At 48.5% G+C, this 12,902-nt stretch overlaps 1 protein-coding gene across 1 annotated transcript in view; it reads left to right on the forward strand.

The window, feature by feature from the left end:
- RTF2 (replication termination factor 2) overlaps nt 1-12,580 on the forward strand; it is a 53,469-nt gene extending 40,889 nt beyond the window's left edge. The window contains exons 7-9 of the mRNA XM_066588250.1: nt 5,134-5,191; nt 5,310-5,393; nt 11,101-12,580. Coding sequence (XP_066444347.1) covers nt 5,134-5,191; nt 5,310-5,393; nt 11,101-11,297 — 339 coding nt within the window. The 3' untranslated portion in view covers nt 11,298-12,580. The remainder of the gene's footprint in view (nt 1-5,133; nt 5,192-5,309; nt 5,394-11,100) is intronic.
- Nucleotides 12,581-12,902: the final 322 nt, after the last annotated feature.

Below are 12,902 nucleotides of genomic sequence, written 5' to 3' on the forward strand. Positions count from 1 at the left end.
ATGGATATTATTTGCAGCAGAGTTTTCAAAACGGAGGGTACGGCCTTCGTGTTGTACCCTTAGGGCCCTTTTACATGAGACGACCTGTCGGGCGCAGAAGCCTGCCGGTCATCGCAGCGATAACCGTTCCTGTGCTTTAACACAAGGAGGATCATCACTAGTGAATGGAGGTGCAGCGGCCGGCGATCGCTCCTGCCCACCCGCCTCCGTTCACGGTAAGCAGGCCGTCGCTCATGAGTGAGAACTACCTCTTTACACGGCCGGTCCGTCGTTCAGTTTTAGCATGCAGAAACTGAACAACAAAAGGGAAGTCTGGATTCTGTCCGGGCAGCATTTATACTAAGCGATGGCCGTTCAGAGTCCCGCTGGACGCAGCAGCCGGAACCATCTATCGGTCCGTGTAAGAGGCCCCTCAGTTTGGCTGAAAGCGAGTATTTGGATTAAGTAAATAGTTGCAAGTATCAACAAAGTCTTTTCTCTTTCGGGGAACCGGAGCAGAACGCTGGTGTGAGAGCGGCCTTAGCAGATAGATTTGTGGGATTTGTCTCTGAGGCTGCTTAACCCTTTCCAATCCAATTGTTTTTTCTCATTCATTCTCCCCAGCTCCAAATAAATTGGAGCTGGTGAGAATGGATGAGAAAAAATAAATTTTCCCTGCACCTTCCTGAACTGACAGAGTTCACGAGGGTGCAGGTGCTCACTGCACCATGGGGGGGCCTGCTTACCTGTGCGGCATCTTCCGCATTCTCCCTCTGCCTCCCGACTCGGCGATCATGTGACCGCTGGGGTCAGGTGGCACCCAGCAGTCACATGATCGCCGGGCCGGGAGGCAGAAGTGAGAATGCGGAAGACTCCGGACAGGTAAGCAGGCCCCCCCACGGTGCAGGCTCCCGACTCGGCGTTCATGTGACCGCTGGGGGTCAGGTGACACCGGCGGTCACATGATCGCCGGCCGGAATCTCCGTGCATTACATAGCGCTAATTGAGCGCTATGTAATGTGTAAAGGAGAAGGCAGAAAGGGTTAAAAACCCTTTCCGCCTTCTCCTCGGGGGTCCTCGATGGGGACCAGTGCAGGAGTGTATCTGCACTCCTACACTGCAGTGTCGGGTCTGCCCCGACATCGGAGCTGTGGAGGGAAATTATGATGTCGGGACAGGCCCGAAATTGGATTGGAAAGGGTAAAGGCATCCGTCCATTCCAGGTAAAGAGGAAACGGAGTCAGGGTGTCGATGACTAATTTGTCTACGCCGTTTCCAGGGGTTTCCAGACTCGGGCAGGTGGCATCCATTTCTCTCATATTATTCGCTGATGCTAAATAACATGTCCCAATCCTCTCTACCTCACCAGTGTGGGAAGATAAAGTCGCTGTGGAAGAGCGCACAGAAGTAGGTCAGTCGGGGGGTTGTGGATATACGATGAGGGCAGCAGACGTATCCCAGAATGGGGCTGCTGTGCTCCCAGGTCACCAACTACTCCTAATCTACTCTTAGTGATGCTTCAGTCACAGAAGGCTTTCTGTCCCGTGAAAGGGAGATCCCTAGTGGAGATGCAGAGAATTGCAGAAGTCGTCTTTATTACAGACTCCCTGTAATGTATATTGTAAAAGAGAGACCCCCAGTGGAGACTTGGGGAATAGCAGCAAGTATCTATATCACTGGCTCCCTGCCAAGAGGGGGCATTTAGGGATTTCTGCGGCCCAATGCTTTTAATGTAACCTGCTTCACCACAGATTTTGAGGCTAGAGGAAAGTAAACTCTTCTAGGCTGCCTGGGGACCTCCTTTCCCAGGGGCAGAGATTATACGGGTGCTTACCAGGGCCCCCCTGCTACAGGTCAGTCCTCCCAGTCACTCTGTTCCCCTGGCGTCTCTGTCCATGCAGTCAGGAAAGTACTGCAGAGCTTTGTAGGCTCTCTATGTAGTGCTGTCTCTGCCACGATACATTGTAACAGACTGACAGCTCTTACCTCCTCCGATACATTGTAACAACAGGCTGACAGCTCTTACCTACTTTAATACATTGTAACAACAGGCTGGCGGCTCTTACCTCCTCTGATACATTGTAACAACAGGCTGACGGCTCTTACCTCCTCCGATACATTGTAACAACAGGCTGACAACTCTTACTTCTTCTGATACATTGTAACAACAGGCTGATGGCTCTTACCTCCTCCGATACATTGTAACAACAGGCGGACAGCTCTTACCTCCTCCGATACATTGTAACAACAGGCTGGCGGCTCTTACCTCCTCTGATACATTGTAACAACAGGCTGACGGCTCTTACCTCCTCCGATACATTGTAACAACAGGCTGACAGCTCCTACTTCCTCTGATACATTGTAACAACAGGCTGACAGCTCTTACCTCCTCTGATACATTGTAACAACAGGCTGACAGCTCTTACCTCCTCTGATACATTGTAACAACAGGCTGACAGCTCTTACCTCCTCTGATACATTGTAACAACAGGCTGACGGCTCTTACCTCCTCTGATACATTGTAACAACAGGCGGACAGCTCTTACCTCCTCCGATACATTGTAACAACAGGCTGGCGGCTCTTACCTCCTCTGATACATTGTAACAACAGGCTGACGGCTCTTACCTCCTCCGATACATTGTAACAACAGGCTGACAGCTCCTACTTCCTCTGATACATTGTAACAACAGGCTGACAGCTCTTACCTCCTCTGATACATTGTAACAACAGGCTGACAGCTCTTACCTCCTCTGATACATTGTAACAACAGGCTGACAGCTCTTACCTCCTCTGATACATTGTAACAACAGGCTGACGGCTCTTACCTCCTCTGATACATTGTAACACAGGCTGACGACTCTTACCTCCTCCGATACATTGTAACAACAGGCTGACGACTCTTACCTCCTCTGATACATTGTAACAACAGGCTGACGGCTCTTACCTCCTCCGATACATTGTAACAAAAGGCTGACGGTTCTTACCTCCTCTGATACATTGTAACAACAGGCTGACGGCTCTTACCTCCTCTGATACATTGTAACAACAGGCTGACAACTCTTACCTCCTCTGATACATTGTAACAACAGGCTGACGGCTCTTACCTCCTCCGATACATTGTAACAAAAGGCTGACGGTTCTTACCTACTCTGATACATTGTAACAACAGGCTGACGGCTCTTACCTCCTCTGATACATTGTAACAACAGGCTGACAACTCTTACCTCCTCTGATACATTGTAACAACAGGCTGACGGCTCTTACCTCCTCTGATACATTGTAACAGGCTGACGGCTCTTACCTCCTTCGATACATTGTAACAACAGGCTGATGGCTCTTACCTCCTCCGATACATTGTAACAACAGGCTGATGGCTCTTACCACCTCCGATACATTGTAACAACAGGCTGACTGCTCTTACCTCCTCTGATACATTGTAACAACAGGCGGACGGCTCTTACCTCCTCCGATACATTGTAACAACCGGCTGACAGCTCTTACCTCCTCCGATACATTGTAACAACAGGCTGACAGCTCTTACCTCCTCTGATACATTGTAACAACAGGCGGACTGCTCTTACCTCCTCCGATACATTGTAACAACAGGCTGACGGCTCTTACCTCCTCTGATACATTGTAACAACAGGCTCTTACCTCCTCCGATACATTGTAACAACAGGCGGACTGCTCTTACCTCCTCCGATACATTGTAACAACAGGCGGACGGCTCTTACCTCCTCCGATACATTGTAACAACAGACGGACTGCTCTTACCTCCTCCGATACATTGTAACAACAGGCGGACTGCTCTTACCTGTGATCTTTGTTCTTTGGGTCGGTACGATTTACAGTAAAACCAAATTTCTTTAGTTTTTTAAATGTTTTAAGATTTTTAAACAGTCAATAAACATTTTCTTGAATTGCTTCCTGTCGTTATATTCTGCGATCTCTAACTTTAGTTTTTCGTCGGTTGGGCTGTGTGGGAGCGTGTCTGCGGAGCTCGCGGTCGTTTTTATTACCGTGTTGGGGCGCACACATTTTTTTGATCACTTTTTACTCACATTTTTTGGCAGCTGGGTTACCCAAAAAAAATCACAATTCTGCCTTCCTGCCCTTTTTTCTCCCCACGGAGCTCACTGTCAGTATAAATATTGTGATATTTTAATAGCTCGGACTTTTTCGTACCCTCAGATACCAAATATGGGGGGTTTTCTTAGGAAGAAGGGGGTGATAACTATTTTCCTTTTTTTTTTTTAAGTGTTAAAATAAAATGTATTAAATCTGTTTTTACAGTTTCTTTAGTTCCCACAGAGGAACTTGTGATCATTGGATGACTTGTACTCCGTGCTGCTGCGGCTCCTCTTCCTCGGTGCTTTCCTGTAAAAATAATATCCGTTAGAAATACATGGAAAGATATAAAGAGAAGCAAACAATAAATAACAGTTAGTGCCTGAAGGCGATGCACAGTGCGTCTACATGCCAGCATGTAAATGGTTAAGTACATAATGGATGGCTGATATAGCGTCCTCCTGTATGTACATATCACGCGTCGCTCTGATACAATCTAGTTTGGGGAAAAAACCATCTAAATGACATCTAAAATCAACTTACAGTTTAATAGAACTAATATATATTCCTATCAGACGTGCGCGGGGGGGGGGGGGGGGGGGTCATTACCAGCGCATCCTAACGATCGCTTCATAATAAGTAATACGATCTGCATGAGGTTATAATGTTGGGGTCAGAGGGCTCTGATGAGGCGTGTTCTCTAACGCTCGTTGGTGTTCCGCCCTTTTGGGTCGGCTGCACTTCTTTTTATATATAAGGTTTATATTGCCATAAATTAGCGGTTTCGCCTCTAACGGAGACTCCTGTTCAGACTTCCTCCTCCGGCTGACGCCTTCCTTTATTCTCTCATTCCCATACTTTCCCTGCGGTATCCGCTGTTTAGATGTGCGGTCAGCTGTGACTGGCGTCTAAGCGGTTGACTGCCGCGATCAGGGCGAACTCTGCTGATAGCCGCCAGGCATGGAGCAGACCCGCCCTCCGAGCCCACTGCGTCCACACGTCACGACTGCAGGCAGATTGTATCCATTTAGCAGTCATGAAGGGGTTAACGTGTATTATAATGCTGAAATCCTCTGTGCTTCCAGAAATCCAAGAAGACAAAACCAGTGGAGAGCCTCCCTGCGCACACTCACCTGGAGGAAGGTAAGGCCGCCCTACTCTGCACCATCAGACGGACCTCCCCATCATTCAGGGGGCGCACTGCTGACTGCATGCGGCACTTCAAGGGTTAGTGAATCTTCCTCTTCTTCTTCCCCCGCAGTTGCAGGACCCTCCGGATTTGCTGACGGAAGCAAAACCAACCCAAGGGATAAAATCAGCTTTGTGTCCGGCACCGAACCCGGCGGTAAGTGTGAGAGGCCAATGAGAACCTGACGCAGGAGTTTACCATTTTTTTTATCAGTACAGGATAAGTAATGTATGTACACAGTGACTCCACCAGCAGAATAGTGAGCGCAGCTCTGCAGTATAATACAGGATGTAACTCAGGAGCAGTACAGGATAAGTAATGTATGTACACAGTGACTCCACCAGCAGAATAGTGAGTGCAGCTCTGGAGTATAATACAGGATGTAACTCAGGATCAGTACAGGATAAGTAATGTATGTACACAGTGACTCCACCAGCAGAATAGTGAGTGCAGCTCTGGGTTATAATACAGGATGTAACTCAGGATCAGTACAGGATAAGTAATGTATGTACACAGTGACTCCACCAGCAGAATAGTGAGCGCAGCTCTGCAGTATAATACAGGATGTAACTCAGGAGCAGTACAGGATAAGTAATGTATGTACACAGTGACTCCACCAGCAGAATAGTGAGTGCAGCTCTGGAGTATAATACAGGATGTAACTCAGGGTCAGTACAGGATAAGTAATGTATGTACACAGTGACTCCACCAGCAGAATAGTGAGCGCAGCTCTGCAGTATAATACAGGATGTAACTCAGGGTCAGTACAGGATAAGTAATGCATGTACACAGTGACTCCACCAGCAGAATAGTGAGTGCAGCTCTGGAGTATAATACAGGATGTAACTCAGGAGCAGTACAGGATAAGTAATGTATGTACACAGTGACTCCACCAGCAGAATAGTGAGCGCAGCTCTGCAGTATAATACAGGATGTAACTCAGGAGCAGCACAGGATAAGTAATGTATGTACACAGTGACTCCACCAGCAGAATAGTGAGTGCAGCTCTGTGGTATAATACAGGATGTAACCCAGGAGCAGTACAGGATAAGTAATGTATGTACACAGCGACTCCACCAGCAGAATAGTGAGCGCAGCTCTGGAGTATAATGCAGGATGTAACTCAGGATAAGTAATGTATGTACACAGTGACTCCACGAGCAGAATAGTGAGTACAGCTCTGGAGTATAATACAGGATGTAACTCAGGGTCAGTACAGGATAAGTAATGTATGTACACAGTGACTCCACCAGCAGAATAGTGAGTACAGCTCTGGAGTATAATACAGGATGTAACTCAGGGTCAGTACACGATAAGTAATGTATGTACACAGTGACTCCACCAGCAGAATAGTGAGTGCAGCTCTGGGGTATAATACAGGATGTAACTCAGGATAAGTACAGGATAAGTAATGTATGTACACAGTGACTCCACCACCAGCAGAATAGTGAGTGCAGCTCTGGGGTATAATACAGGATGTAACTCAGGATCAGTACAGGATGTAACTCAGGATAAGTAATGTATGTACACAGTGACTCCACCAGCAGAATAGTGAGTACAGCTCTGGAGTATAATACAGGATGTAACTCAGGATCAGTACAGGATCAGTAATGTATGTATACAGTGACTCCACCAGCAGAATAGTGAGTGCAGCTCTGGAGTATAATACAGGATGTAACTCAGGATCAGTACAGGATAAGTAATGTATGTACACAGGGACTCCACCAGCAGAATAGTGAGCGCAACTCTGGAGTATAGTACAGGATGTAACTCAGGATAAGTAATGTATGTACACAGTGACTCCACCAGCAGAATAGTGAGTGCAGCTCTGGGGTATAATACAGGATGTAACTCAGGATCAGTACAGGATAAGTAATGTATGTACACAGTGACTCCACCACCAGCAGAATAGTGAGTGCAGCTCTGGGGTATAATACAGGATGTAACTCAGGATCAGTACAGGATAAGTAATGTATGTACACAGTGACTCCACCAGCAGAATAGTGAGTGCAGCTCTGGAGTATAATACAGGATGTAACTCAGGATCAGTACAGGATAAGTAATGTATGTACACAGTGACTCCACCAGCAGAATAGTGAGTGCAGCTCTGGAGTATAATACAGGATGTAACTCAGGATCAGTACAGGATAAGTAATGTATGTACACAGTGACTCCACCAGCAGAATAGTGAGCGCAACTCTGGAGTATAATACAGGATGTAACGCAGGAGAATAGTTTTCAAGTATCCTTATTTTCTTGGCCGTATCATTGGAGAACACAACTGAAGACCATGAGTATAGCTACTGCCACTAGGAGGCAGACACTTAGCAGAAAAACTGTTAGCTCTTCATACTGGCTGTACCCCTCCTGCAGGCACCAAACTAACCAGTTTCAGCTTAGTATCTGTAGGAGGCAGACTTTTTTTGTCACTGGTCTTCATCAACATCTTAGATTCAGGGAATACAGGGAGGCAGGACTCTCCACGTAACCCCACTAAAGAGGGAGAATGTAGATAACCATTCTGTTGCCTGCCCTGACCTCCGAAGAAATGAAGGCATGTTCAAGCGCTAACATGGAGGCGCCCCCGTCCTCAGCCCTCCAAGTCCTCTTCCATTAAATCTTTTTCTTGAGTGGCGGCCCCCACCCAATCCCTCTGTGTGAACCGACTCTTCCTATTCAGGGAAATTTGGTTTGCCCACATCTCAGATGCCTGGGTTTGGAGGTCTTGTCTTTAGGCTACGCCATAGACTTTTCTGCACCACCTCTAGATCTTTTTCAGGTCTTGGATTCCAAGGTCCCCTTTAAAGGCCAATGCTTTGGTTCTCTGTTTCCGTTTCTCCTTTTCAATGCTTTTCTATTCCAATCTGTCCATGGTACCCATGTAGGATGGCGCTGCCAAGCCTGTTCTGAACCTGAAGAAGTTAAATCAGTATGCAAAAGTCCAACATTTCCGCATGGTGTCCCTGAGATCTGTCATTGCATCCATGGATTTGGAAGCGTTTCTGTCATCCATCAACATCAAGGATGCCTATCTTCATGTGCTCGCCTATCAAACACATCAGCATTTGCTTGGCTTCACCATCCGGTCACATCACTATCCATTCACAGCCCTTACATTCGAGTTGGTCACGGACCCTCGAGTCTTCACTAAAGTTCTGGCGTTAGTGATAGCTGTCATTCACTCCCAGGGAATAGTGGCTATCCCCTACCTCGACAACGTAATGGTAAAAGCCCCAACCTGGTCGGCCAACCTGGAGAGTATTCAAGTAACTCTGAACACCCTGTCCAAGTTCGGATGGATCATCAACCATCGCAAGTCTTCCTTCTCACTGCCGCAACATCTGGACGTTCTGGGTCTCTCCTTCGACATGGCTCAGGTCCGTGTACTACTGTGGCCCCAAAACTACTATTCCTCCAGAAGCATGTACGCTTTATGCAAACTCAGAATCCTGTGACCATTCATCGCTGCAGGAGAGTGCTGGTGCCGATGGTCGTCTTCTTTAGGGCCATTTCTTTCGTCCAATTTCACGCTGGGCCCCTCTAGTAGACCATTCTCTTGAAGTGGGACAAACCCGTCTAGACTCGATGGATAGATCCGGAGATCTGTTCAGCCACAGCGCTCCCTTCTTTGGTGGTTGGATTCCTCACAAATCAAACTTGGATGCTCCTTTCTGATGGAACTCACTACAGATGCCAGCCTCTTCAGCTTGGGGAAGGGGGGTGGGGGGGATACTCTACGAAATCTCACGGCGTAAGGCACTTGGACCCAAAAAGGAATCCACACAACTGATAACTGTGTTGTAACTTTGGGCCATTCTCCTGTCGCTTCATTTCGCACCCCAGCTGACAGGTCTTCTAGTTTGGGTTCAAACCAACAACGTGACGGCCGTTGCATATATAAATCATCAAGGCAGGACCCCGCAGCCCAAACGTCATGGCAGAAGCAGTGAAAGTCTTGACATGGGCCGAAGATCACCTTCCAGCGCTCTCGGCGGTCCACATATGGGGGTGGACAACTACATTGCGAACTTCCTAACCAGAGAGATAGTCAATCCGGGAGAATGGGAGCCACATCCCGATGTGTTTCAAGCACTTTGTCGAAGGTGGGGTGAATTGGACGCCGGTCAGATGAAGTCCAGAATCAATCGCAAGGTGCCAATCTTTGTGGCCAGTTCTCAGGACCCCCACGCTCGAGCAGTGGGCACACTAGTAATTCCATGCACGTACTTTCAGTTCCCGTATGTCCTCTCCTACCTTCCCACTAATACCACTACTTCTCAAGAAGATCAAGATGGAAGGTCTCCCGGTGATTCTATCGCCCCGGCTGGGCCCTGTCGTGCGTGGTACACAGATATTGTTGACATGTTCATCGACTCTCCATGCCACCTTCTTCTTTGAGAAGATCTCTTACAGGTCCCCCTCATCCTCTTAAGTCTGTCCATGCTTCGTTTAATGATATGCAGATTGAAGCCATGGTCTGGTGGTTTGCGGAATCTGTCATTCAAAGCATGATGAAAGCTAGAAAACCTCCTCTTCTCAGGTTTATCATCATGTTTGCGAAAAATTGTTTTTTTCCGGTGCGAACAACGCAACTTCCATTCTATGTGCTTTTCTTTATACCACCTCATGTATACCACCTCAGGAGGGTCTGTGGGCTTGAGTCTTAGTTCCTTAAAGGGTCAGGTATCCACACTATCCATGCTTTTCCAACACCCGCTGGGCTCAAAGTCAGCCATCTGTACTTTTCTACAGGGGGTTGCTCACGCCGCCCCTCCATACTATTTTCCTGGCCCACCTTGGTATCTTAATCTCATGTGAAATTCCAGCTTGCCTCTTGGCTTGGAAGGTGGCCACCTTGGCAGCGGTCACTTCTATCTGCCTGCTTTCAGAGCTCACAGCCATGTTGGCCAAGCCTCCATTCACAGTCTTTCATCAGGACAAGGTCATCCTGCGACCTGTCCCCTCCTTCCTACCTAAGGTGGTGTCCGCATTCCACATCAATGAGGCCATCGTGCAGCCTTCAATTTGTGCCTCCGCAGTTCTCCTGAGAGAACGTGCTCTTCACAAACTGGATCTGGTGCGAGCCTTGCAGACTCTTTGAGATGGCCTTCCAAGGTGGTCATCTCTCGCTGAATGCGACCAGCAGTTGTCTGGTGCCATGAGTAAAGCACCTCCATTCCACGTTACAGCACATTCTGCTCAGGCAGTGGGTTCCTCGTGGGCGGTATACAACGGGCTTATCTGTGCAAGGCCGCTACATGGACATCTTTGCACATCTTTTCAGAGTTTACGGGTTCATACTTTTGTATCCACCTACGCCTCCCTCGGAAGAGTTTTACAGACAACTATAAACTGATTGCGCCCTCCTATACTTTCCCCGCCCCCGAGGGACTACTCTGGAACATCCCGCACTCTTCAGCTGTGTCCCCCAATCATACGGATGAGAAAACAAGATTTTTGTATGTACTGTGAAATCTCTTTCTCGTCTCATTCCCTGGGGACACAGCGCCCCCCGCCCCCTCCAGTCTGATCTTAGTACTCATATGTTCCTCCTGCGTTGTATCTGCGGTGCTGCAGCCAGTTACAGTTTTAATAGTTTTTATGTTTTATTGACTTTTCCTTCTTCCTATCCTACTGCTTGTATGCAAACTGATATCTTGGTGCCTGCAGGGGGTGTAGCTGGTAGGAGGAGCTAACACTTTCTGATTAGAGCCCGCCTCCTAGTGGCAGCAGCTATACCCACGGTCTTCAGCCGTGTCCCCCGATGAGCAAGATGAGAGAGATTTTCCGGCACGTACAAGAATCTTGTGTTTTATCTGCTGAAGGTTTATCATGTTTGTTGCTTTTCTTCTTCTTACAACAGAACCCAAATCCTCAGAGAAGGACGGATCCTCATCATCATCATCATCCTCATCATCATCGTCGGCCGCTAAAAGGCCTTTCCCCAGCAAGGAGAATAAATCTGAGGCGTACAAGTCCATCTTCACCTCCCACAGCTCCGCCAAACGCACCAAGGATCAGTCCTCCAACTGGGTCACCCACACGGCGTATTACTTCTAAGGGGGCGCTGCAGATCACGGACGTTCGTTGGGGGGGGGGGCTGGGAAGGATTTTATGTTTTTCTTATTTACGGGGTTAATACTTTATTTTGGATGTTTGGGATCTGAATACTAAAGGATCGGCGGCTTCACTGCATGGAGGTTCGTCAATACGTCTGCAACATCACCTGACTCCATTAGCAGAGGGCGGAGCCACAGGTGCAGCGCTCACTCCTTGTTTTAGCAGCTTCAGGTTTATTCATTGGGTGTGTTCTTAAAGGGGTGTTTCAGCGGGGGTCATGAGCTGGATCCTACTCCCAGCACTTAAAGGGACGTTCCAGTTGGAACAAGTTACCCCTGTCCACCAGATAGGGGGTGATGACTAGCTGATTGATGGGAGTCCAGCCACTGGGACCCCCACTGATCCTGAGAATGGGAGTCCTGTCCGTCCCCAAATGCATGGAGTGGAGGTCACCCAGTGCCAGAGACGGCCAAGGGGAAGCGCTCCGTAATCTCCGGTGCTCACAAGGAAATGAATGGAGCGGCCTCTGCTCTGTTCATTTGGGAACCAACCGGACCCCCGTTCTCAGGATCAGCTGGGGTCCCAGTGGTCGAACTTCCACCGATCAGTTAGGTGTCCCCTAAACATTAGGGGATAACTCGTTCCAGCCACTGTACCCCTTTTATAGAGGTTGTATCTATACACAAGATATGCACAGGATACAACTTGCTGATTGGTGGGCATGTTACCACTGAGACCCCCGCTGAGACTGAAAGGGGTGCTGGTCACACAAGTGCACTCACCGCTCCATTCACTGAGGCTGGGACTGCCCGGTTAGCAGAGCGGCACCCGCTCAGGTATTTCCGCCAACCCCATTGAAGTAAATGGAGTAGTAACTGCACATGCTCACCAGCGCTCCCTTCATACTGACCTCACTGCGGGGGGAGAGGCAACCCTGCAGTGATAGAGGGGGACACGGCAGTCCCATACTGGAGACTGATGTGGTCGCAGAGGTGAGCCGCCCACCAATCAGCACGATATCCCGATCCTGTAGATAGGCGATAACGTGTAATTGTGGTACAAACCCTTAAAGGGCCACATCTCTCCTTAAAGGGCCCTCGTCTCTTCAGCACTGGTAACCAGAATCTGTCACCACATCCAGCAGCGTGGGTGACGGGTCAGTAAAGGAGTGGGTGCGAGTCCCACCTTATAAGGCCAGTGAGCGCTCCGTGGGAGGGGAGCGCCCCTTTAAGAGCACAATAACGATGTAACGTGTTATACAGAATAAACTGTTCTGACGATGACTGTTCTCTGTTGTTAATGAGCGACACATGATGGGCTTAGATACACAGCCCAGCAGACGGTATCACACATGACAGGATTAGATACTCAGCTCAGCATCGCATGATTTGGGTGAGTAAGGGCGGGTGCAGTACATCATTTTGCACACGAGATGGCGCCGCGAGCTTCGTCTCTTCTGTGTAAAGTCATGTTTCTTCTCTGGTCATCAGCAGCCTGGGGCTTCCCAGCGGGTGCAGAACTACAACTCCCAGCATGTTTTGTCAGCAGCAGTTGGAGATCACTGCAGTGTGTGTGTGTGTATATATATGGATGGTAGTAGGAGTA

The sequence above is a fragment of the Eleutherodactylus coqui genome, chromosome 13 (assembly GCF_035609145.1).
Source record: "Eleutherodactylus coqui strain aEleCoq1 chromosome 13, aEleCoq1.hap1, whole genome shotgun sequence".
Taxonomy (NCBI): domain Eukaryota; kingdom Metazoa; phylum Chordata; class Amphibia; order Anura; family Eleutherodactylidae; genus Eleutherodactylus; species Eleutherodactylus coqui.